This window comes from Narcine bancroftii, chromosome 10 (genome assembly GCF_036971445.1).
Source record: "Narcine bancroftii isolate sNarBan1 chromosome 10, sNarBan1.hap1, whole genome shotgun sequence".
Lineage (NCBI taxonomy): Eukaryota > Metazoa > Chordata > Chondrichthyes > Torpediniformes > Narcinidae > Narcine > Narcine bancroftii.
In genome coordinates this window covers 94,908,263-94,934,838 of record NC_091478.1, presented here as the reverse complement: position 1 = coordinate 94,934,838, position 26,576 = coordinate 94,908,263, and the positions used below count along the sequence as shown (strand labels likewise).

General features: G+C 42.0%; 1 protein-coding gene across 4 annotated transcripts in view; it reads left to right on the top strand.

Moving 5' to 3' along the window:
- pepd (peptidase D) overlaps positions 1-26,576 on the top strand; it is a 101,490-nt gene that overhangs the window by 33,986 nt on the left and 40,928 nt on the right. For 2 of the 4 annotated variants that reach the window (XM_069901984.1, XM_069901983.1), the window contains exons 2-6: positions 6,196-6,379; positions 10,457-10,584; positions 13,653-13,716; positions 22,181-22,228; positions 22,428-22,489. In XM_069901984.1, the coding sequence (XP_069758085.1) occupies positions 6,196-6,379; positions 10,457-10,584; positions 13,653-13,716; positions 22,181-22,228; positions 22,428-22,489 (486 nt within the window). Of the gene's footprint in view, positions 1-5,728; positions 5,812-6,195; positions 6,380-10,456; positions 10,585-13,652; positions 13,717-22,180; positions 22,229-22,427; positions 22,490-26,576 lie in introns of those variants that run through there. The other 2 variants (XM_069901982.1, XM_069901985.1) reach the window with 2 other exon arrangements.

Below are 26,576 nucleotides of genomic sequence, written 5' to 3'. Positions count from 1 at the left end.
GGCCAGTCTGGTTCTTTACATGCTTGGGTCTGTTATGGTCATTACTATAAACTCACCATGACTGATAGATGGGTATTTCACAGAACTGAATGGAGTCTGGTGTGACAGGATGTTGTGCAATTTTGGATTGGGGTTCACCCTCTGTCACTGACTAGAAATGAATGTTTGTTTATTTATTGTATTGTGTATTGAAACGCAGTGGGGTTAAATTACAACAGCAAACATAGTGAACAGGAGGGACTCAGAAAGTTGAGCTGCATTGTGGAGAGAAATAATGGTTGATGTTTCAGGTTGAAACTCCAGGTAGTGCAGAATAAACAAAAGTTCAAAATGTAGTATTAACAGAGAAAATAGTGATTAAAATGGTGCAAGGGCCTCATTGAAGTAGATCTCTAAGATCAAGCAATCATCTTTTACACACATGAGGTCGCACCCAAATTTGTTTGTATGAAGGTTAGTAACCAGTGTTGCTGGCTTCAGGATATATTAAGGATTCTGTATTGGGATATATTTAGGACTAAGGAGGATGACAAGTTGACCAGAGAGCACTGTACAGCCACTTTTGTGCCCATCTATGTAAACCTGCTCTGTTAATCTAACTCTTTGCAATATAGCCTATTACTATCAACCTCTGTTGTAAATCTACTTAGTGACTTGGTCTCCACAGCTGTCTGTGGCAACGTATTTCATAGGTTCACCACCCTCTTGCTGAAGAAATTTCTCTTCATCTTTGTTCTGAAGGGTCATCCTTTTATTCTGAATGTGCCCTCTGGTCCAAGACTCTTCCACTGCTGGAAACTGAGGCTCACTGGCCAATGGATTATCCCTTTTTCCCTTCTTGAAGAAAGGTACAACATTGGCTACTCCCTGTTGCTTTGTGACCTTATCTGTTGCTAGTGAGCATACAAAGATCTTTGTCAAGACACTAGCAATCTCCTCACTTGCCTCTTTCGATAACCTGGGAAATGCTTCACTACTCAACAATGTGAGCTGCCTTGAAGGTGATGCACCCAGATGCTATAGTAAACCTTTGCCCTGTCTCCCATCTTGTATGAAAAGTATTATGTGGTGAGCTTCAAGGTCTGGAGAAGGGGAGCTGGTCAATGTTCAGTGACTGGGGGGGGGGTGGGGGGGGGGGAGTGGAATCTCTCTTTTGTTTCTCTTTCTCTGACTGCTGACTGTAAGAGTTGCTTCAGGCCATCTCTGTTGATGGCAAATCTGTGCTTTATGGCAGACGAGAACAAATTCTGTGTAATATTGCATTGTATTTATTACCTGACAGTAAATTGAATTTTGAATCTTTTTGATTTAGGCAGTGTCAACATGATTTATGAAAGGGAAATAATATTTGATAAATATTTTGCTCCTCCCCCACCCCCCCCCTCCAAAAAAAGTTGAGGGGAGAACTGATTTTTCAAAAGCAATTGCTCAGGAGCCACACCAGAGATTGTTCACGTAAGAACTGATGAGGCAAGTGGAGTCATAGACTTAATCAGTGTGGAAACCAGCCCTTTGGCCCAACTTGACTACGCTGACCAAAATGTCCCACTAACACTAGTCCCACCTGCCTGTTGGTCCATAACTCCCTCTGAAACTATCCTATCTGTGTATCTGACAATTTTTTTAAATGCTGCAATACTACCTGCATCGAACATCCCCTCTGACAGCCTGTTCCATCTGTGGCTTGTGTGCTTTTCTTTAGCTTCTTTGATATCCGGGCAGTGCAGGTTCGCAGGATTCATCCCCTGGATGAGGTGGTCATCATGAGGAAGACTGACTTTCATGCAATGGGTGGGGAAAACAAAGACGATTGTTGACAGGGCGAGATTATGTCTGAGATACGGTTCTTGGCTGAGATTCTTTACGTTGCTAGGGCTGTGGAACATGGGCAGCAGGTCAGATTGTACAAATGAACACTGCCCAAAGAATATCAGACAGGAATGGTCATTCTGATACAGACAGAAGGAAAGTTTATATTACTAACAAGGCTGATGTAGTTAATGATATCTCCTCTATATAATAGAAAAGCAGTGACTTGGAAGGTCGCGAGACTAAGCCAAATAGAGCATTTGGAGGCTGAGGGAAGTTTACAAAATAAAGAGAGGCATCGATGGAACAGGCAGGCCAGGGTAAAAATGTCACGTACGAGAAATCATGTATTTAACATGAGGGTGTAAGTTTAAGAGATGTGTGGATGAAATATTTTGCACATCGAGTATGGGTGTCTGGAACGGGCTGCCAGGCGTAGTGGTGGAAGCAGATACAACAGAAGCAATGAAGAGGCTTCTAGATAGGCATCTATAGGTAGAGGATGGATATGAATCAGGGAAAGACCGGAGAGGTTCAGTTTGATTTGGGCATCATGTTCGGAGCAAACATCATGGGTTGAAGGGGCTGTTCCTGTTCTAATGGGCTATACAGTGCAATAAATTAAGATTCCTTTGTCCTTCTGCTCTTTGGTGCACCTTTTCTACACGAGAATTGTATAATGATCATAGCATTACCTGGGTTTATGGAGTGAGATAACATCTGATAAGAGGCACCATTTCTGGTTGCGAGTCCAACATCTGACTCGGTGATCTCGTATCAATGTTTATTGCACCAGTTGATAGTCCAAACTCGTCAGTAATCTTAAAATCAGGGCACTGATTTTAATTGTATTTTGCTGGCATAGGTACAGAGGCTGTGTGAAAGCCATCTCATTACTCTGCCTGGTTAAACTGTGTACTTTATGTAACATAGATAAAGATACATAACCAACATTTTGAGCTTGAGTCCTTCAAGCTATGAGCTTGGATACCTGCCTACATTTTTCCGTACCTTGAAGGGCTCAAGCTGTGAATGTTGGTTATGTATCTTTATCTTTGCTATATAATGTACACCGTTTAACCTGCTGAGTTTCTCCAGCGTTGTTTTTACTTCAATTACAATACAACTCAGATTATCCAAAATGGTTGGGACCGGGCCTATGTCGGATAAACAGTTTTTTTAGTCCACACAGAAAGATCTTGCGCATTATTAGCTCCCAGTTTCTCCTTCAACAACTAGTGGAGTTGAAAATAGTGAAGAAGTTATTGAAGGAAACAGCATTTTGCAAAGTTGGGTTGAGAAATGATGAACGTTTTAATCTGGACAAGTGTTGGGTGCTGCACTTTGGAAGGTCAAATGTGAGAGGAAAGTATACAGTAAATGGCAGGGCCCTTCAGAGCACTGATGTGCAGAGGGAACTTGGGATGAAAGTGCCATGCAAGGTAAGGTTGTAAAGAAGGTGGCAGCATGCTTGCCTTCCTATGTCAGGGCACTGAGTATAAAAGTTGGCAAGTCATGTTGTAGCTATGTAAAACTTCGATCAGGCCACATTTGGAGTAATGTGTGCAATTCCAGTTGCCCTATTACAGGACAGATGAGGTTTTGGAGAGGGTGCAGAAGAGGTAAATCAGGATGTTGCCTGGGAGAGAGGTAATGAGCTCTAAGTTGGTTACATTTAAATTCCAGATTTTTTTCTAAAGCATTGGAGGCTGAGGGATGACCTGATAGTAGTTTATAAAATAGAGATGGATTGATAGAGAAGATTACTTTTCCCCAGGTTGAAAATATTATATCCTAGAGGGCAGTCTTCAAGTTTAAGATTATTGTCACGTGTAGAGATTTGCAATGAGAAAGCTTATATTGTGACTGGTCCAGCTAGTCAATCCATACATAGTACAGCAAGTAAAATGCAGAACTGTTATAAAGAGTTCAGTTAGAGTTTGATTTAAGGTGAGAAGGAGAAAATTTAAAGAAGATTTGCGAGGCAAAATATTTTGTACACAGAGTGATGGGTTGCTGCCAGGAGAGGTTATGGAAGCGGATATAATGGCAATGTTTTGGATGTACTTGTACAGACAGGAAATGGAGGGATGTGAATTACCTGCAGTTAGTTACAGATATCATAGCTGAGAAGCCTGTTCCTGTTCTGTCAACACTAACTGAAGTTCTTCATCCAATTCTTTGTCAATGCTGAGTAATTTCCTGATGGTTTATTTGAAGCTGATGATGGCAAAATATTAATTGGCTTTTACTGCCACTCCAATAAGGAAGCAGTTCATGTTGGCACACCACAGACCTAGAGAAAGTGTAGATGTGGACTGATTAACCCGCATGCAACATCCACGGCACAAGTACAGCCCATGACTGTCCGCAATAAGAGTTGACCCATTGTTCTGAATTTAATTGTTTTGCTGTTATCAGAATCAGAATCGTGAATGAACCCCAAAATAGTAAAATTGCCTTGCCTTCTCTCAATATCAACTGATCTCTCTCTCTCTCTGCACCTTGTACTTTTGAACTGCCTTACAAATTGCACTAAGTATGTAATATCTACTGGTCTGATTGCAAAACTACCTCTATCACTGCATTTTGATACGTGACAATAAACTTAAATTTGACTCCGTGTGAAGTGACCTCCTCCTGGTGCTGTCAGCATTTTCCCTGGAATTCCAGCCCTTCACCTTCTCCAACTTGCACCCATTCCAACATGGAATTGCACTTTTTAAATGTTACTAATGTCTTGGGGCTCTCTCCCTATCAGTGCTGTGGAAATACCTTCTTAAAGACTCTGGAATCACAAGAAAGTGGTTACTGCTGTCTCAAAACCTAGGGATAGGCAATAAATGCTAACTTCTGACAACACCGTTATCCCATTCTTCCTCTGTGCTGTTGACTGATAGCTGTTCAGTTGTCCAATAATCTGCTGGTAAGAATGTATTTTTCCTCAGTGATTGAATATATTGTGCTTTCAGTGGTCATTTGAAGGTCATTATTTCATTTCTGCTGGTACAAGAGAGTTGTAGTGTGGCTTGGTCTCCATATCGTATCCTGTGCCCATGGTCAAGAGGAGAGAAGTTTCAGAGTACAGTCTGACCGATGGGCAGAGCTTACTCAGTCTCCTATTCTCTTGCTTTTGTTTTGTAACTCATCTTGCCTTGCTGGAGACAGAAGTCTGCAGATGCTGGAATCCGGAGCAAACCTCTTAAGGAACTCAACAGGCTGAGTGGTGTCAGTGGAGGGAAAAAGTTGGTTGACACTTTGGGTCGTAACCCTCCCTCGATAGATCTTTGTGAATCTGCTACAGTTCCATAGTTTGTACCTGCTCCAAATTCAAGAATCTGTAGTCTTGTGGCTCGGTACTCCAACTCCACAAACCAAGAACAGAAGAACTAGGAGAAGGAGTTGACATTCTGGCCTGTCGAACCTGCTCTGCCATTCAACAAGGTCATGGCTAATGGGGCTGTGGTCTCTGCTTCTTTTCCCCATAATTTTATTATGCAAAAATCTAATTATACCTAAAGTATATTTAATTAGCCTCTACTGCTTTCTTGAGCTGACAATTCCATAAATTTATAACTTTTTGAAGGAAACTGTTCCTCATCTCTGTCTTAAATCTACTGCCCGAAATCTTGAGGCCACATCCCTTGGTTCTAATAACACATCCCAGAGGAAACAACATTCCTGCCTTTGTCTTATTTATCTTTCAGAATTCTATACATTTCTCTTAGATTCTACCCTTTCCCCTCATTCTTCTGAATTCCAGCAAACATCATCCCACTGCAAATTCTCATCTAGGCCTGCTTAGACATTGAACAAATTCTCCTCTGGATGAAAGTTTTGTGATCTCTCACTTGCTATTCTCCTCCTTCTGCTGCTTTTCCTTTTCATTCGTGCTCTGCTTGTCTGGAAATCTACACCCAACTTTTCTTGTTAAGCTGTGATGGTTGAACCTGGAGGATCCGGGCAGGATTGCAGAAGAGAAAGAATTTCACGATTTCCAAAGTGAGTGCAGTCTCTGTTAAAATGATTTTTTTTTTAAAAAAAGACCAAAATGTTTGAGTGCAGCAAATTCTCACAAAACTGATGCTTGATCACATTTTCTTTGATTATTAGGTTGCATATTGGCGACAATTGCCTAAGCTAACATCAAACCGTGCCTATTAAGTTTACTGGTTTAATGACTGGTTTGAAGGATGGTGTTTCCAATGTAGTAATGCAGTCGAGCTTCGCTTGTGGTTTTCCATCTCTGACTGGGGTTCAAATCCTTATCCCTGGATTCCAGACTGAGAGTGCTGCTGTGCAACCACATGTGTGCTAGAAAGCTGTATGAAAATCTGTTTATTGCTGGGTCTTGACACAATGCTAGGAATGCATTTCCTCTTTCAGAACCTCCTTTTCACTGGGAAATGAGACCCTCCGGGTTCCCATGGCACTGTTTGCCTTGAACAGGCAGCGGCTGTGTGAAAAACTGCGCAAGAATGCGGCAGTGCCGAAGAAATCGGTTGTGGTACTGCAGGGAGGAGACCAGGTGCAGAGGTACTGCACTGATACTGATATCGTCTTCCGTCAGGTGAGTTAAGGAGTGGGGTTAATGCAGCTCTCCATTAATTGGATTAAAAGTAGGAAGTTGCAAATGCATGGAACATGCAATTGGGCCACTTCGCTCAACTGATTCAGATAAGTCAACCTGAATTGGTTCAAGCCTCTAGGCATGTGCTCCATCTGAGGGAAATGGATTTCACTGGGTGCCAGTCCACCTGATGACCTTCACTGGGGTGCCAGTCCAGCAGGTCTCTGACCATCTCCAAAGATATGCTCAGCACTGCAAACAGGATGAGACAACCAATACCTCGTCCCCTCAACAGGATGATACAGGGAGTAGGATGGGCTTCCATGGATTTGGAGAACCTAGTCCCAGCGTGGAAGGGAGGTGCTTGGCCCTTTTGGAAGATTCACACACCTCTGGTTCCCTATTATCTTGCGGGTAAGTCATCTTCATGTAGGTGGACATTTACCCTTGTAAAGCTGCAATGGAATTAGTATCCCTCACTGTTCCAATTGATGTAACCCTCCATGCATATTCTTTGTCCAGATTGTTTTTTTACTAATTATGTTAAGTATGACACAGGAAGCAGGAGCAGGATTAAGCCATTCAATCCCTGGTGCCTGCTCCACCACTTAGTCAGGAGGTGGCTACTCTGTCATCTCAGCATCTTCCTGTACTTGCAGCACTTAGAAACATAGAGCAACATAGGAACAAGCCTTCTGGTCCACAAGGTCTGTTTGCTTGCGCCTCTATTACATATCCCTCTATTTAATACCCTTTGATCAATTATATGTAAAAGTTTACCAATCCCTTTTTTTGAATGTATTCTGTCTCTGAAAGCCCACAGCCTCTTGGATAGAGAATTTATTACCCTCTCTTCATTTCTGTCCTGAATAGCCAGTCCTATATTGTGAGACATTCTCTCCTTTCTGGTTCTCAACACCACAGCTGGGGAATATTCTTTCTTCTCTGTCAAGCCTTGTCAGAGTTCTTCAAGTTTCTATTCAATCTCTTCCCAGTCTTAATTAAGGAAAGTGCAGACCAAATCTACTTGATCTTACCTCTTGCAATAAACCTTTGCCACACTCCCCCCTCCCCCATGATGAGTATATTCTGGGGTGAGGGGAACAATACTCCCAAATGGTGTCTCACCAAGCACTAATATCATTTTCCTAATCCTCTTGCCACAAAGCCTGATGTGCACTTACCTTCCTAATTAGGAGCACCTGGCTTCCAGTGCTGAGACCTTTCAACTCCACCATCACCCAACCTCAACACGGCTTTTCTGTTTCCTGCACCAAGGTAGTTTACATTTTTCACATCAATTAGCATCCAGTGTATTCTCACCCACTCACTCAGCTTGTTTGTGAAACCTCTTTATTTTGCTCTGAATCCCAGACTTAATAAACTTGGATCTATGACAGAAGAGGCAGAAACCACTGATGCTGGAATCTAGAGCGGAAAATAAACTCTACCTCCTTCCTGTAATGAGGCGACCAGAGCTGAATGCAATGCTCCAAACGTGGACTAAGCAGAATTTTATAGAGCTTCACCATCACCTCTCCGTTCTTGAACTCAATCCCCTGACTAATGAAGACCAGCATACCATCAGCTTTCTTAACCTATCAACGTTGGCACCCTTGAGAGATCTATGGCCCTGGACCTCGAGATCTTTCTAATCCTCACAAATAAGAATCTCTTTGCTTTGTGAAACAATGGAGAGGGGTGAACTGGGGCACCTTTTCAAAGAATAGTGCAATTGTAATGAGCTGAAAGGTCCAGCTCAGAACTAGGCCATCATGTCTTTGCCAACTAATTCTAATCCCATTTCTCTGCATAAGGACCCTGTTCTCTGCCTTGTTCAAATTTCTGACTCCATTTTAAACATAATAATGTTTGTATCTGATTGCACCACCTCTCTTGACAGCTCTCTTCTGATCTCAACCACTTTGTTTTAGAAATTAATGACTCTCAAAGCCTCTTAAAACTTCTTCCTTTACCTTAAACTGAAGCCCCCTTGTTTTTGATACTCTCTCAAGAGATTTTTAACCATCTACTCAATCAGTGTCTTTTAATTTTGTAAACCCTCAGGTCCTGCATTGCAGGGAAAACAAGCAGACTTCCAATGTCTTCCAAAACTGGTTACGTCACTGTCTAGTTTGGAACTCGAGTGCCCAGGAATGCGGAAGGCTTTTGAAAGTGCCAGACCTAGCCAAGTTCACCATGGACACTGACCTCCCATCCACTGATGATATTGAGATGAGATTTACACCAAAATGCTGTAGAAACTCTTGGCCTGCTGAGTTTCTCCAGCAATTTTGTGTAAACTGCAATCTGCAGATTTTCTTGTTTAGCATCAATCTACATGAGGTGCTGCATCAAGAAGGCAGCCTTCAAGGACCCCCATCACCCTGGTAACAACCTCTTCTCACTGCTACCTTTAGTCAGAAGGGACAGAAGCCTTCAGTTTTCATCTTAGGGCTGTATGTGATGTCACGCATGTACTCTGACAATAAATCTGAGTTTTTAATCTTGAGCCTCATGATGCTACCCTAACCACAGCTGTGAACTACTCTGGCACCACCAAAAGCTCTGCCTGCATAATTGAAATGTCACTTTTATTTCTTTACACAAATTACAATTATGAATATTTATCTATCCTTTTATAGAACTTAGAACACTACAGCACGATACAGGTCCTTTGACCCTCAATGTTGTGTAGACCCACATATTCCTTTTTAAAAAAAATACTAAACCCTTGCTACCTTTTAACCCTCTATTTTACTTTCATCCATGTGCCTGTCTAAGAGTCTCTTAAATGCCCCTAATGTTTCAGCCTCCACCACCATTCCTGGCAAGGCATTCCAGGCACCCACAAAACTCTGTGCTTTTTAAAAAAAAACTTACCCCTAAACTTCCCTCCCTTCGCTTTGCATACATGTCCTCTGGTGTTTGCTATTCCTGCCCTGGGAATTATTATCTCTTTTCCTGGCATATTGTGAAAATTGAATATATAACATTGTAGCTGGTGTTGCTAGCATAACTGTTTGGCCATGGCAAGTAAGAATTTTGGTGTATCTCTACGTCAAGACTTCCCAAACTTTTAGCTTTTGGGGAGCTCTTGGAAATCACAGAACCTCATAATTACAAACCAGAAGCTGATCGGAAATAGAATGGTGTCAATTTCCGGTTTGAATGTAGTTGAGTCTAATTTAAATTATTTTTCTTAAACATTAAGCAGGCTGAGGCTGTACTTGCAAAATCCTATTTCTTCAGAATTTGATTATTTTGTTTCAACTGAATATTAACCTTTCATAAGCCAAAATGCTGTAAAGTGAAGAAGCGATTCCACTGATTTCTATGGGAATTTTTTTGAGTGCTCCCAGACCCAAAAAAATAACATGCCAATTAACATACAAAACCTAAAATAGCACTAACATTTATTATAAGCTGGAATTATATGATAAATTCACAACCTTTAAAGTTGAAATAATGTACATACAGTGTAGTTAGGCTGAGACTTCAGAGGTTGGGGTGGTGGGAGGTGCAGGAGACTGGGATGTAGGAGAGAGAGGAAGAGCTGCTCGGGGTGCGTGCACAGCCTCTGTAAGGGCTCGCTGTTTTCAGTAAAAACGAACATCCCTTCATAAAAGCGAACAGAGGTTTCTTCGTAAAGTGAATTTGTGTAAAGAGAGTATTTATAAAGCAGGGTATACCTATATTCCAAGAGTGTTTCGTGAAGTTATAACAACGTCCCAATGCTTGTATTCTGACCTATGAAGGCAAGTGTGATGTGTGCCTATTTGACCCTCTCGACCTGTGATGCCACTTTCAGGGATCTATAGATTTGAACTCCAAGGTCTCTTGATTCATTAAGATTGTTGGGCAGAAGAGGGATATCATTGAAAGAACAAGTGATGAGGGGTACTTTTACATGTGAATATCACACTTCACCTGGATAGCTGATGAATAGCTGGGTTAATTTAAAGTTCATTATGAGAAATGTTCACTTGTATGAATGAAATCTTCCATGCTTGCCACTGAGTTGTCCTGTTACTTTCCTCCACTAATGTTTTGAATTATGTGTCTTCCTTGTTGTAGGAATCTTACTTCCACTGGACGTTTGGTGTGACGGAGCCTGATTGCTACGGCGCTGTGAATGTTGCTACTGGCAAGTCCTTGCTGTTTGTGCCAAAACTCCCGGAGAGCTATGCAGTCTGGATGGGAATGTAAGCCACTCTCTACCTCTCCTTATCCTATCCCTGACTTGTGCAGGCACTCATTCTAGAAAGTTTGAGAAATTTCCTCCTTGTGTTCAAATCCTTCCACCTCTCTCCTCTGATCTCCTCCACCTCTGGTCATCTACACTGTATCTCTAGAAACAGCTGGGCTGGTTCTTGTGATGTTTCACTGCTTTAACAGACCTAATTGAAACTGCTCTCCCTCTGTGACAGCTCCTGATTTCTTGTTCCAAGCTGGCCCTTAAACTCATGGGTAGTTCACATGGTTCCAGTGCAGCCCACTGTTTTCATTTGACATGGTGTTAGCAATATACTAGCAAGGACATTTTCTCTGCAGGGCCCAAAGATGACATTTAGGAGTTAGCATGATTTTATAGTACATTAATTGGGACATTTGTGCAACTCTGCAGGGCTCCCATCCACCCTCTGCTGTTCTCTAGAATGTGGACTGAATTAAAAAAAGAAACCAGAGAATTAGATGTTCCGACCAGAGGAGCCAGATGAGGGAAATGATGCAAGACCAGAAAGGGGCAGTGAAAGATTTCTTTCTGTATCTGTGAGGCCCTTTGTTGATTTAGCAGTGGCCAGCTGTCTTTAGCAGATTTTTTTTTTACAGGAGAGTTGCAATTGACCAGTGAATTACAAGCCAGTGTTGCTTTCCTGCACTCCTACACTCTCCTCTCGGCTCCTTTAGTTTCACCTTGCAGTCAGATTTCAACTGTCACTGGCTTTTTTTTTTTTGAAGACTTTATTTAAAATTTTATAACATGAATACAATAGAGAATTACATTTAAAGAAAAAAAAATTAAAATGGTATGATTACAATATTACATCAGAAAACTACAAAAAATAACCCCCCCCATTAATTGTAACACAATATCAGTAATCTAACTTAAAATTAGTCCAGCCCTCCCCCCCCCCCCCAAAATAAGGGTGAAGAGTTAATAAAATTAACAATATTATATATGGGAAAAAAAATACCCACTTACAAAAAAAGAAATAAAACTTAACCTAAAACAAAATTCTAACAACAAAAAATTTTTTTATCAATACTAAAATATCACGCTTAAACATATATTTAAATCACACTTAAATGCATATAATTAGCAAACGGAGTCCACTTTAACTTATAAAAAGACATCTTATCCTGAATTGAAAAAGATATCCTTTCCATAGTCAAACAAAATTTCATCTCCAAATACCACTTATCTAAAGTTAATATATTTCTATCTTTCCAAGTAAGTGCTATACATTTCTTAGCCACGACTAAAGCTAAATAGATAAAGGAAATCTGATAATCCTCTAAACCTAAATCAAATAATGATTGCATGTTCCCTAATAAAAATATATGAGGATCTAATACAAGATGGATATTATATAAACTGTTAAAAATAGATTGAATACCTTTCCAAAACTGTTGCAATCGATCACAAAGCCAAACAGTATGCAAAAAAAAGTATTGGCTGTCTGATCACATCGAAAACAAGAATCCATACTGTACTGGCTTTCATGCAGAAATGTGCTGGTTACAAGCAGCAGGGTGGTGTATTTGTGACTTGCTGGTCAGACCATTCCAACTAGCTCCTTGATGCTGATGGCCTCTCATTTCTGAGGTATGACACCATGGGTGGGTGAATGTATTGAAACCTTCCCCCCACTCCCCATGGTTCTCTGATACAGGCCTGTCTCGCCTTGTGCCTCCTGGGGTTGGATGCTTTTGGGCTGGACTGTTCTCCAGTTCCCCAGAAGAAATGAGTCAGAATTGCCTGGTTTGAAGTGGCTGGCTTGTGATTATTGCGTCAAGACTGCAAGCCATGCCTGAGCAGATGAACAGATTGCTGACACTCTCCAGAACAGTCGCAAGGATGAGGTGCTGGAGGAATCTGCTTCCCAGTAAGAAGCCAAAGACACGAGCCAAAATGAAGGAAAATCTACTTTTAGCAGCTATTCAGCTGTTGTTTCTCAATCATTGTCTCTTTGTGATAATTTCCTATTGCTCTTTATTAAAGCAACTTCCCAAATCTTTAAATGAAGAAACCCATTCAGTAGTTTGGTGCAGGACCAGGCTAGAAAATGTTTATCTGCGTCGCAGTTAAAGCTACACCTGCCCCCTCTTTGAATACAATTAGTTGCAGTGCGAACTAGTGTTGTTAAAATGGGCTCTGCCGCATAGTGGAATAAATGGGCAGATGTTAAAATAAAGGGATTAACACCTGAATTTCTCCTGCTGTTGACCTGAGGGGTCATTTATATTCTTAATGTCTTCAGGGGCAGATGTAGCACTAGGACCTAATGTCCTGTCTCCCAGCACCATTTATTGTCACTGCAGCCATAGGCAACACTCTCAGTGCCCATTGGTGGGCGAGCAGTGAAAGGCCATTGGCCAGTTTTTCTGATGCTTGCTCTCTGGACGAGCTCCATTTTGCCAAGAGTCCTCGCCTCTCTTTGCTTGGATTATCCTGTTCTGTTTTGAAAATCACCATTGAAACTGTTTCTCTGCCCTGTCAGGCTCAGTCATAGAGCTTTATTGTCTCATGTTGATTAAGAATTTCTTCTCATCTCCTGCCTGGATTATCCAGCCAACCAACCAGTGCCATTCTTCTGGTGACTACCCTGAAAGTCTCATTAATGATGTACAAAGTCTTGCTCAGGATAAAGTGGCAGAAGAAACCTGTAAAGTGTTAAGTCTTGATCAATTTAAATTCCATACAAGGTATTTTTTAAGGATATTCATTGATTACCTTTTTCAAATAATGTATTTGAATAAAAACGTTCAATGGAAAATTTTGGAAATGCTTAAACAGCAGCTGTGTTTGGAATGGGCTGACTTTGCCATGACTGCTTGTACTCCATAGTGCAGGACCTGGGGCTGTGGAGACCTGTGCCAAAGTCACAAGCAGAAAGGGAAAGGAACACTCTGGGCAAAGGCAGCCTCCCAGTCTCCTGGCAACCACGAGAGGCACAGTCCTGGGGGGAGGGATCATAATAGCTAAACAGTTAGAAGAACCAGTGGGATGCTTCACTTTCAACACTGTCCTGATTTCCTCTCCCCGCAGTATTCACTCCCGTGATCACTTCAAAACAAAGTATGCTGTGGATGAAGTTCACTTCACTTCTAATGTAAGTCTGCCTCTCTGGTCACGTGCCAACATTCCGATCTGGGAGATAACGGGGCTGAGCTGTGCAAAGTCTGAAGAAGAGTGGCAGGCTGGGTTAGATATGTCATTGGTTGAAGGAGAAGATCTGAAAGGGTATACACACACTAGTTTTTAGTTTGGACCAGGAATCGGTGTGGGTTAGTGAACATGGCGATGGGTAAATGAGCAACAGTGTTATAAAACTGCAGCTTCTGGAGGGTGGGTTGGGTACATTTTTTTTTTTTTTTTTTTTTTTTTTTTCAGTCTTGAGCATTTTAATTTTAACTTTAAATTTAGACATACAGCATGGTAATAGGCCTGTCCTGCTCACAAGCCAGTGCCAGCCATATACCCCAATTCACCGACAATCCCTGTACGATTTTGAATGGTTTTTTTTTTTTTTTTTTTTTTAATTTTTTATTTTTCACACCATAAATCACAATAGCCATGATATACACTTTTTCTTTTCCACACATTTACAGTGACTTTTTCTCCCTCCCCCCTCCCTCCTCCCAAGCCACCCCCCCATCCCTCCCCCCTCTCATCCATTTTAGTTATACAATCTAGGTTGCATTAATTCAGTTAGACAATGTTGTCATTCAACAAAAATACACCAGAAATTCTACTGAGTCCATTTTTTTCTTCTCTTCTCCTTCCATCAACTTAGGTAATGTTTGTTCCCGGTAGGTTTTCGCTATTGTATTTAATGTAAGGCTCCCATACTTGTTCGAATATTTCAATATTATTTCTTAAACTATATGTTATTTTTTCTAATGGAATACATTTATTCATTTCTATATACCATTGTTGTATTTTCAAATTATCTTCCAATTTCCAGGTTGACATAATACATTTTTTTGCTACAGCTAGGGCTATCTTAACAAATCTTTTTTGTGCATCCTCCAAGTCAATTCCAAATTCTTTATTTTTTATGTTACTTAGGAGAAAGATCTCTGGATTCTTTGGTATATTGTTTTCTGTTATTTTATTTAATATCTGATTGAGATCATCCCAAAATTTTTCTACTCTCTCACATGTCCAGATTGCATGAATTGTTGTTCCCCTTTCTTTTTTACATCGAAAACATCTATCAGATACTGTTGGGTCCCATTTATTTAACTTTTGCGGTGTAATGTATAGTCTGTGTAACCGGGTTGGGTACATTGATGCAGTCTGAGACAGGGTGGATGGGTGGGGGGGGTAGGAGCTGGTGGAGAATAAGCAGTAACTGCTTCCTTTTTTTAAATTTTTCACTCTATAAACCATATTGATCAAGATACATACATTTTCCTTCTTGAATATATACAGTGTCGTTTTCTCTCCCTCCTCCCCTCCCTCCCGCAGTAACTGCTTCCTAATGTTGCTCAGCCCATTGACTTCCTGGAAAAGGTGGCATGGTTGCAGAGCTCCTGTTGTGTTGGAGGTGACCACATCCCTTCCATCTGACTCTCTGGTCTGTATCCAGTCTGGAGGTTGTCAACTTGGCCTGCTGGCCAAAGATTGACTGCTGGAGATCTGACAAATGCTGGGAATGTATAGGGCAGGTGGAATCAGTGAAGAGGGTGGGGTGAGGGGGGGGGGGGGGGTGGAATATGTCATCTTGGCTGGTTAATCAGTACTGTCCTTACTAGGTTATTTATTCTTGCATTGATGGTGAGTCTAGTTTCCATGGCACCTTCTGGTCTTGACCTAGCCTGTAAGGTTCTTGTGCTTGCTACAGTTAACAAGGTCTCAGAAACAGCTCTTTAGCTGAAGATAAACAGCTTCATTTGGGGAAAAACCAACTTTGGCAGAAGACATCCATCAATTCCAGGGATGAGGCCTTTAATCCTGTGATCAGACTGGCAGAGGTGGGATTGCCCATGGAGCAGGAGGGATTTAAAACAGTGCAGGGTGCAGACTGAAATGAACCATTCCTGCTGGCACAGGGGTCCAGGAATGAGGAAATGTAAAATGAAAGTGATTGCAAATACCAAATAGGGATGTGAAACTTTTATCTAACAGTGAATAGTGGCAGCTGGAATTGCCTGATTTTGTGCTGGAGGCAGATTTAATTATGTTCAACAGGATGCAGCAGAGATGCTGGAAAGGAAAGAATGCATGCTACAGTGAGGAAAGAGGGTAGGCAGCAGAACTGCTCTCCCATTGAGAAAGTACCAAGCTGATGGGCTGAATGGCTTACTTCCATGCTCTAACTGCTCTGTAATAATTCTACCTTGGTGCCTTGGCCGAGGGTTAAATAAAATTAAACAAGAAAATCTACAGATGCTGGGGTCAAGTGCAATAACTAAAAGTGGATATTTTGGAGTCTTAACACAGCTGGTCAAATAACATCCACAAGAGGTAAAGGGTAACCAACGTTTTGGACCTGAGCCAAATAACCTACCTGGACATTGGAGGGTCCTCTGGCCCTTCAGAGAGAGAGAGAGAGCTGGAGGTCTGTGTGCTGATGTGGGACCAGTGGACAGGCCGCAGATCAACATCATACAGCCATTCAGTGGGATCATGGCAGATCTTGATCTCAGTAGCATATTCCTGAATCAACACCCTGTCATAGATTTCCTTTAACATGGTCTGTATCCAGTCTGGAGGTTGTCTAGACATGAAGAATTCCAAAGATGCATCATCAGGGTAGACATTCCATCCTCTGCCCTGAATGGCTAGTTCTTTGAGATTAATTGCATGCTTCTGCCCAGAAAGGAGACTAGGAGTTACTGAGCAAGATTCCTTCTAAATTTTCCTTCCTGCGTGCTACCTGAGCTCACTGAATTTGCTGTTCAGGATATTTTGGAGTCTTAGCACAGAAAGAGGCTCTTCGGCCCAACTTGTTCATGCTGACCTAACCATTCCCATTTGCAGCTTTTAGCTATCTCCCTGTAAATACATCCTATCTATCTACTTGTCCCAACGTTAAAATTGTTCCCATTTCTACCACTTCTGTCAATTCACTCTATGTATGCTTGTCTGAAGAAGGTGCCCCCTTGAATCCCTTTTAAATTTTTCCCCTCTTAGATGATCTTACCTATGCCCCACATGATTTTATATACCTCTATAAATTCTTCCTGCTTTTATGTGGTAGCTTCCAAAAACTTTAGCAATCTTTCTTCAGTCTTGTTTCTCTGATGTGGGGTTTTGTACTCTGAAGCTCGCAATATGTTAGAGTTTTCACTTCCTATCCCAAGAAGAAGCAAGTCTTACTTGCCGTGTTCCAAAATCAGGTGAAACTTTTCAGGTTTCTACATAACTGACAGTGGAGTGTGTGTGATTCTGCATCCCAGGTATGTGTCTGGGGAGTCTCCATATAAAACCAGACTACACAGCCCAGGGTTAGTGGTTGTTCTGCAGCTCGCTGTTTGTCAACACATACATATTGTCTATCTCAGTTCCTTCCCCTACAAATGGTTAAAAACACTGCAGACTGAACCCTTTTTGAACTGGTTCCGAAATCTGCTGATAGAAAGTCTACTGATTTCTCTGCCATCATTGAAAAAGACAATGATTTGGCTCAGGGGATGTTATTAAGTTTATAAAATCATATGCATAGGTAAGGTAAATTGTCTTTTAATCAAGGTAGGGGAATCAGCAGATGTTTTGAACCATTTATTTACATGCACATGTATGTAAATATGCAGCCTTTTGTCTTGTATTGGTTTTGCTCGTTGCCATCTGTTTTCCATTGGAAAATTGTCTGTTGCCTTTGGGTGTAAAGCACCCATATTAAAATCCAAAGGCACTTTGGCCATATCATCGAGTAGGTTACAGCTGTAAACCACAGGGCACCGGGTTTGAATTTTGTGGAGATGTTGCTGGAAGGGGATTGATGCAGAATGGTGTGCACGCTTGGTGAGGTGAGGGCTCTCTCTGCTGGCAAAGTCAATGGTCTCCCCAGCTAGGATGATGTGAATACATTCATGGCATTGAATGAGGCAAGGGATCAAATGAGAGGATTCAGTAGTATGGAGGAACTGAGAACCCTTGGTGTCTGTCCACAGATCCATAAAGGCAGCGAGAGACATTGATTAGGTGGTTAAAAAGTGATGACTGATTGTTTCCTGTATTTGCTAATGTATATTTGAGCAGAGATACTCTTCCAGATCTGATCTTGTGCTGGGTTCTGATCTGAAACTTTGACCATCTCTGCTTGACCTGCTGAGATTTTGCTGTTCAGTAGGCCAACTTGTGATTAGGCCACTTGACAAGTGGAAATATGTGTAAACATTGGAGAGGTGCAACAGAGATCTAGAAGGACTGGAAAACTAGTTAAGGGAAAGGTTGGTTAATCTGGGAAGCTGCTGGTTCAAGGATGGCAGGAGAAGATGAAAATGAATCACAAGAAGATTTGGCAGAGTTGATTGAAGTGGTGGATGAGCTGTGAAAAGTTGGAGACGTAGCAAGCGGTTCTGAAATAAAGGGAAGGGACGTCATTGATGAGCCACGTGAGCAAGAGACTCAGGGATTTTCATTATGGGATTGAATTCAAGAGCTGCTCCATAAATATTTAGAACCATAGAACACTACAGCACAAACAGGTTCTATAACCCATCTGGTTTGTACCAAACTATTATTTTGTCTAGTCCCATTCACCTCCATACCCCTCCAATACATGTACATATCTAAATTATCAAATCATATTGGAGAACTGCATTCAGTTTTGGTTGCCTCATTACAGGAAGGATTTAGATACTTTGGAGAGGATGAAGGAGATGTTGACTGGAATGGAGAACATATCAAGTTTGAGTGACCAGGGGCTTTTTTTCTTTGAAGTGATGAAGGAAGAGTGGTGACTCAATAGAAATACATAAGATTATGAAGGGCACAGATGGAGTGGACAGCCAGCACCTTTTCCCAGGGCGATGGTAGCAAATATCAGAGGATATCTGTTTAAGGTGAGTGGAAGAAATTTTAGGGGAGACAGAATAGTTTTTAAAAAAAAAAAAGCAGTGGGTGCCTGGATTGCTTTGCCTAGGGTGGTGGTGGAGGCTCATTTAATATACTCTTAGATAGACACATGGATGTAAGATAAAAGGAGGTTTATGGGTGAGAGGGAGGGAAGGGTTAGATTATTGTGAGCTGAAGGGCCTGTACTATGCTATAATGTTCTTGGATAATAGGCTGGTGCATCAGTGAGAAGAAAGATGCTGACTGCTGTAAGGGAGCTAAGTTTAAAATGCTGTTTGACTGGGTTTGTGCCATTAAAATCTATTAATTTGACTCTCATTTTCGACAGTGAGCATTTGAAGCTGGTTCCCCAATTACCTTCCCAATGCTCAGTGGAATGACGTGTTGAGCAAGTCTAATTAAATTTCTCAATCCTGGGTAGCTGAGTTATGAGGTTTCTGATCTGCCACAGACAAATGACTATATTCTGCCCTCTGTCAGTCAAGGGAAAAAAAAATCAGCCTTTTATTAGAGCGAGAATGCTTCACCATCGATGTACCAAGTGCATGGGAGGCTGAGTGAAGGAGCAAACGGTGCGGTTGTTAATAGATCCAAAATTTCCTATCAGAGATCCCACCCCTTCCACCTTTCCTATTTGTCCACATTTTTGACTGCATGATAGGCAGCATTTCTTTTGTTTCTCCCCAGGTAGTGCAGGGATCCTGTTTGGGTGAAGGGAATGCAGGCAGAAGGGACTGACATGTTTGAGCTACATCTGTCTGGACAAGTTGGGCCACAGGTTTTGTGTCCATTCAGTAAAACCCTGACTCCTCCCTCCATCCACTTGACTACTGTTGCGACATTGAGCATATTTATTTAGCAAAAAAGACCTGCATTTCTGTAGTCATCACAACGTCCCAAAGCCCTTTACTGTCAATGACTGGCTCTTGACGTGTAGAAACGAGGCAGAGCCATGCCTAATAAATAGCAACATGAAAGTATAGCAAACTGTTCGGAATAAAATACATCCCCAGTGGCAGGGAGCATTCCTTTCTTTTTCTGAAAAAGTACTTGACTATTTCCTCTGCCTCTGAGTCCACGCTGCTGAAGATCCAGCTGCGCTGGGTGGGTCACGTCTCCAGAATGGAGGACCATCGCCTTCCCAAGATCCTGTTCTATGGCGAGCTCTCCACTGGCCACCGTGACAGAGGTGCACCAAAGAAGAGGTACAAGGACTGCCTAAAGAAATCTCTTGGTGCCTGCCCCATTGACCACTGCCAGTGGGCTGATCTCGCCTCCAACCGTGCATCTTGGTGCCTCACAGTCCGGCGGGCAGCAACCTCCTTTGAAGAAGACCGCAGAGCCCGCCTCACTGACAAAAGGCAAAGGAGGAAAAACCCAACACCCAACCCCAACCCACCAATTTTCCCCTGCAACCATGCATCGGACTTGTCAGCCACAAACGAGCCTGCAGCTGACGTGGACATTTACCCCCTCCATAAATCATTCATCCGCGAAGCCAAGCCAAAGAGAGAAAGAGATAAGAGAAGGAAAGAGAGAAGGCAAGTGCTTTGTTCAGTCTTTCAGTTGGGGAAGGTGGTGCACTGCTCAGTTTCTGTAGGGGGAGGGGTGCTTGAATCCATTTCCTTATGACACTGAGATAAAGTCTGTGACTCGTCGATTTTTGTGAAGCAAGAAGATTAAGATTTCAGAACCCAAGATACTTGACTCACAGAGAAGCAACACACCAACAATGCCAGAAATATGAAATAAAAACTGAATTGTCCAACAGATCAGGGAAGTGTAGAGGGAAAACTGGTAACTTTGTAGGCCGATGACCTTCCAGTACCTCCATGCCAGATCTGACTGACTTGTAGGTCAGGCTTAGCCTGGAGACCACCTGGATCCTTTGCTGCAGTCTTTTCATAGGGTGTGAACATTTCTGGCAAGTCCATGTCCAATTGCTGGTGAAGGTGCTGCCATGGGTTTGTTTGAGAGGGAGTTCTGGAACAGATCTAGTGATAACAAAGGAAATGGTGATTGTATTTCTGAGGCAGAGATTGAAAGTTTAGAGGTGCAGTTTAAGAACCCACGTTGTTGAGAGACTGAAGCAGGCCTTTTGGCCTAGCATCCATGCTGACCAAGCCAGTCCCATTTGCCTGCATTTGGCCCAAACATTTCCTATCCACGAACCTGTTCAAATGTCTTTTTTTTTTGAAGACTTTATTTAAAATTTTATAACATGAATACAATAGAGAATTACATTTAAAGAAAAAATAAAAATGGTATGATTACAATTTTACATCAGAAAACTATACAAAATAACACCCCCCCCCCGTTAATTGTAACACAATATTAATAGTCTAAATTAAAATTAGTCCTTCCTCCCCCCCAAAATAAAGAGTGAAGTTAATAAAATTAATATATATGGAAAAAAATACCCACTTACAAAAAAAGAGATAAAACTTAACCTAAAAAAAATTCTAACAACAAAAAAATTGTCAATACTAAAATATCACACAAACATATATTTAAATCAAACTTAAATGCATATAATTAGCAAACGGAGTCCACTTTAACTTATAAAAAGACATCTTATCCTGAAATGAAAAAGATATCCTTTCCATAGTCAAACAAAATTTCATTTCCAAATACCACTTCTCTAAAGTTAGTATATTTCTATCTTTCCAAGTAAGTGCTATACATTTCTTAGCCACGACTAAAGCTAAATAGATAAATGAAATCTGATAATCCTCTAAACCTAAATCAATTAATGATTGCATGTTCCCTAATAAAAATATATCGGGATCTAATACAAGATGGATATTATATAAACTGTTAAAAATAGATTGAATACCTTTCCAAAACTGTTGCAATCGATCACAAAGCCAAACAGTATGCAAACAAGACGGATAAATGTCTTTTTAACCACTTGGCCTGGCACTCCATCCATATACCCACCACCTTCTCTGTGTAATCTATTGTCTCTTGTTTTATATTCCCCTACTCTGGGGATGGGGGAAGGACTAGGACCGTTTACCATATCTGTGCCTCCCATGATTTAATAAAACATTGTTTGGTCTCCTTTCAAACTCCAACACTCCAAGGGGACGTCCCAGCCTATCTAGTCCCTAATTATAACCGGCCACCCCCACCCCCAATCCTGGTAACACCCCCGTGAGAATTTTCTTTACCTTTTCCAGCTTGAGTGACCAGAATTGTGCACAATATTCCCAAGTCTGGTCTCACCAACCTCCTGAATAGTCTGATCATAACATCTCAGCTCCTGTATTCAATGTCCCACCCTATGAAGACAAGCAAGCCAAATGTTTCCTTCACCACCTGTGTTAACACTTTCATGGAACTTTGTACCAGTACCCCAAGTTTCAGTTCTACAACACTCCCCTGGTGGTGGGAAGGAATGTCTAGCAGGTGAATAGCTATGGCTGTCAGACTGCTTTGTCCTGGCAGGGAATGAAAGTCTGGGAACTGCAGGGAATGGTCTTTATTCCATTTTTACCTAGAGTGGTGCTTAGCATGGGATTAACAGGGAAATGTTCTGTTCACAGATGGCAGAGGTGCTGAAGAGCCTGAATCCAGATGTCCTGCTCACCTTGGTGCGTATCATACCCATGCAGCAGTAGCCTGCACCACCCGAGCGCCTCCCAGCCTTGCCCACTCCTTCATGAGCCCCTTGGCCATGATCCTCGTGCTCCAATTCTCTTTCCCCCCCCCCCCCAGCCAACAATCCGTGTCTATAATCATGTGGTCATTGCTGAGGAAATGTGATGTAATGAGCTGTGGTTATAATTTCAGCGTGGTCTCAACACTGACAGTGGGCACACCACTCGTGAAGCCTCATTTGATGGGATCAGCCAGTAAGTGCTTGTTACGTCTTTGTCTTGCATCCTAATGTACCATTGACTGGTTAAAGTGGGTGAGGAATGGAGGAGAGCTTCTTCAAAATGGTCACACCTTGCCGTCACCACAGTGGAGACACTGGAAATACTGCAAGTGCTGGAACTGCGAATGAAGCACAATCTGTTGTAGGAACTCAGCAGGTTGAGCAGCATCACTTTAGGGGAATTGATGGCTCGTGTGGAGACCCTACATGGGTCATAATCATAGAGTGTTGAAAAGGCCCTTTGGGCCAACTAGACCATGCTGACCAGGATGATCTGGGCTAATCCGATTTGAGTAGAGCATCTGCAGTCTTGTGTCTTTGTGGGTGGTTGGATGTGCGGAGATGGGTACTGGCTTAGTGGCACTCTCCTTGTGTCAGATGGGATTGCTGTTTTAGTTCAGTACAGAAGGACCACTGTCCTGCTGTATGTGAAGGCTTTGAGCAGGAGGGTGGGGCTTACAGGACTTGATGGAGGATGTTTCCCCTGTCTTGTAGAATCTTGACATTGCTTCCAAATATGCAATGTAGGGCTGAAATGTGTGTTCTGTAAGTTTTGGTTAGCTCTCTGCTGTGAAGATTCATGAGGATGTACTTGGAACTCTAGGGTCTGGATTATAAGGATAGGCTGGGATTTTTCTCCCTACAGCGAAGGAGGCTGAGTGGTGACCTTTCCGAGTTTGAATCTGAGGTGCCTAGGCAAGGTGAGTGTCTTTTTCCCAGGGTAAAGCTAGGGGGCATAGGAAATTGAGGAAAAGGAAGTGTTGAATCTTAAAAACATCAAGACTGCTAAGTCCCTGCAGCCAGATGTGATATACCCCAGGTTGTTGTGGGAAGTGAGAGAAAAGATAGCTGAGCAGTAGCAGGGGAGCTGCTGGAGGATTGGAGAAGGGCAAATGTTTAAAAAAGGTAATAGGAAAATCCTGGGAATTATGGACCAGTGAGTCTTGTGTCAGTGATGTGCAAACTATTAGAGAGGATTCTTAAGGATAGGTTCTATGAGCATTTGGAGACATCCAGTCTACTCAAGGATAGTCATCTTGGCCTTGTGGAGGGAAGGACATGCCTCATGAGCCTAACTGAGTTTTTGAGGAAGTAACAAAAGAAATTGATGAGGGCAGGGCAGTAGATGTAGTCTACCTGGATTTTGGCAAGGCATTTTACAAGGTTCCCCACGAGAGACTCATCCACAAAGTCATGAGAAATGGAATCTGTGGAATCTTTGCTGTGTGGATAAAAAAAATGGGCTTGCAGGTAGAAAGCAGAGAGTAGTAGTGGAAGGAAAGTATCCTGCCTGGAGGTCAGTGACTAATGGAGTGCAGCAAAGATCTGTTCTGGGACCTCTCCCTGCTCTTTGTGATTTTTATAAATGATCTGTTAATGAGGCAGAAGGATTGGTGAATAAGTTTGCGGATGACACAAAGGTTGGAGAAGTTGTAGATGGAGCTGTAGGATGTTGAAGATTACAAGAGACAGGTTGCAAAGTTGGGCAGAAAAGTGCCAGATGGAGTTCAATCTGGGTGAGTGTGAAGTGATGCATTTTGGAAGGATGTACCAGAAGGCTGTGTAAAGGGTTAATGGTCAGTTACTTAAAAGTGTGGATGACCTTGTGGTTCAAATCCATACATCCTTCAAGGTTGCCAACCAGGTTGATAGGATAGTTAAGAAGACGTATGGGTTGCTGGGATTTATGAATAGAGGGATTGAGTTCAGGAGTAGAGAGGTCATGTTGCAAAACTCTTCAGATCTCTGGTAAGACCACACTTCGAGTATTGTGATCAGTTCTGGACACCTCATTATAGGAAGGATGTGGAAGCTATGGAGAGGGTGCAGAGGAGATTTACCAGGCTGTTGCCTGGATTGGAAAACAAGTCTTGTATGGCAAGGTTAGCAGAGCTGGGACTTTTCTCTTTGGAGTGTGAAAAAGGATGAGAAGTTGCAATCTACAAGATTGAGAGGTATGGACAGCCAGCACCTGTTTCCTAGAATAGGAACAGCAAACACCAGAGGACATATGTACAAAGTGAAGGGAGGGAAATTTAGGGGAGATATCAGGGGCAAGGTGAGTGCTCTGGCTTTTTCCCAGGGTAAAGCTAGAGGGCTTAGGAAATTAAGGAAAAGGGAGTGTTCAATGTTCTTAAAAACATTAAGAGTTGTGGGTGTCTGGAATGGTGAAGGAGGCTGAAACATTAGGGGCATTTAAGAGACTCTTAGAAAGGCACATGGATAAAAGAAAAATAGAGGGTTACAGGGTAGGGTGGGTTTAGTACTTTTTTTTAAGGAATATATGGGTTTGCACAACATCGAGGGCTGTAAGGCCTGTACTGTACTGCAGTGTTTTATAGTTGAGAGGGGAAAAGTTTAAAAGGGATCCAATGGGCAACTTTTTCACACAGGGAGTGGGTCAGTGGAACAAGGTGCCAGAACAAGTGATGAAAATGGGGAAATAGTTTAAAAGACCTTTGGGGCATCTAAATGGATAAAGAAAGTTGAGAGGGATGTGGACCAACTTCAGACAAATGGGACTAGCTCAGAGTGCCATCTTGGATCAGTTGGGCTGAAGGGTTTGTTTCTGAGCTGACTGTGGCTGTTTAGTGGTAGGGAATTTGGATTTGTGTCCCCTCTGTACGGGGATCTGCTTCTGTTATCTCCCCTAACAGCTCTCTAATTGACTCTCCTTGATACTTGACTATAACAGAACTATGAAATCTGGACTAATTTGGAACTCCAGTTGATCTGTAGATCTTCTTAGGTGCGGTGCCTGGAGCTTTGAGGTTCTGCACCTCTCCATCTGATGTCTCTGTGCTGTTTGTATTTGCAGGAATCCCGGGGTGTTCACTGACTGTTGTCTTCGGGTTAGAAACCCTGCGAGCTGCCCAAACATAGTTATCACACCCTCTAATCATCATATCTGAAAGTTGGAAGTTTTATCTTGATGTGATCAGCACTTGCTCTTCTCAAGCTTCCTGCCGTCTCTCTAATTAAGTTGTTTTGAGTTGAGGCTGCTGTATAAAATATCAGAATAGTTCATCTTTGTCACAGAAAGTCTGTGTTCCTGGGGGAAACATCACAAACAGGCGCAAGATTGATGAATGATTTATTGCAAGTTGAATAACCCAGGCAGAGTGAGAGATTGTTCTTGCTGCAAAAATTGCCAGTTTGATTTAATGAAATGACAAGGTTAAGTAAAGTGTGCTTTAATATCTGGAAGCAATGTCAGGTGATACTGCCGGTATTAGATGATGCCTGAATTGTTCTCAATCCAGTGCTGCTAAAGCAAAAAAAAAATCTGCTTTTAGCTGGAAGAAGGGGATGAATTTGTTAGTTTCAATAATAACACAGACGTACTGTTTTCGCTTCCGTGGATGTGGTGAAATTAGTAAATGACACTTGGCTGCTGCATTGCCCAAATACTTGAGTTTGCGGGCAGATAACAATGAGGTTAAATACAAACTCGGCAAAAGAATACTTCTTCTAAAGCTACTTGACATATCTTGTTCCTCCAGTCGATTGTGTTTGGCTTCAAATTCCCATGAATCCATTTTAGGACATTGAGTAAAAGTCTGAAAATTTACCATCCAATGATTCCAAAATCTCAATGGCTTGACATCAGTTCACTCGCCAATGTTTCACACACTCACCTTCCCCTCTCTGGGCTCCCATTTCTTGAGCTCCCCTTCCACTCTCTGCAGAATTATACTGTATATCATTTAAAGAAAACTTGAATGAAATGTGTGGGAACATTCCATCATTTCATCATCCAGAATATCTGCTAGTTTGACCCCATCAAAATCCTGAGTGTGCTGGTTTAATGGAGGTTTACTGGGTGTCCTGAATGGAAAGCAAATTGTGCAAAGGAGGCAGAAAGTCGACAGAGAGATGTAGATGGGTTAAGTGAGTGGGCAAGGGTCTGGCATATGGATAATGTGAGGTTATCCACTTTGGAAGGAAGAATAGAAGATCATAATATATAAATGGTGATTGCAGCATGCTGAAGCTTGTGCATGAATCACAAAAGGTTGGTTTGCAGGTACAGTTAGAGGGATTGAATTTGAGATCAGGGA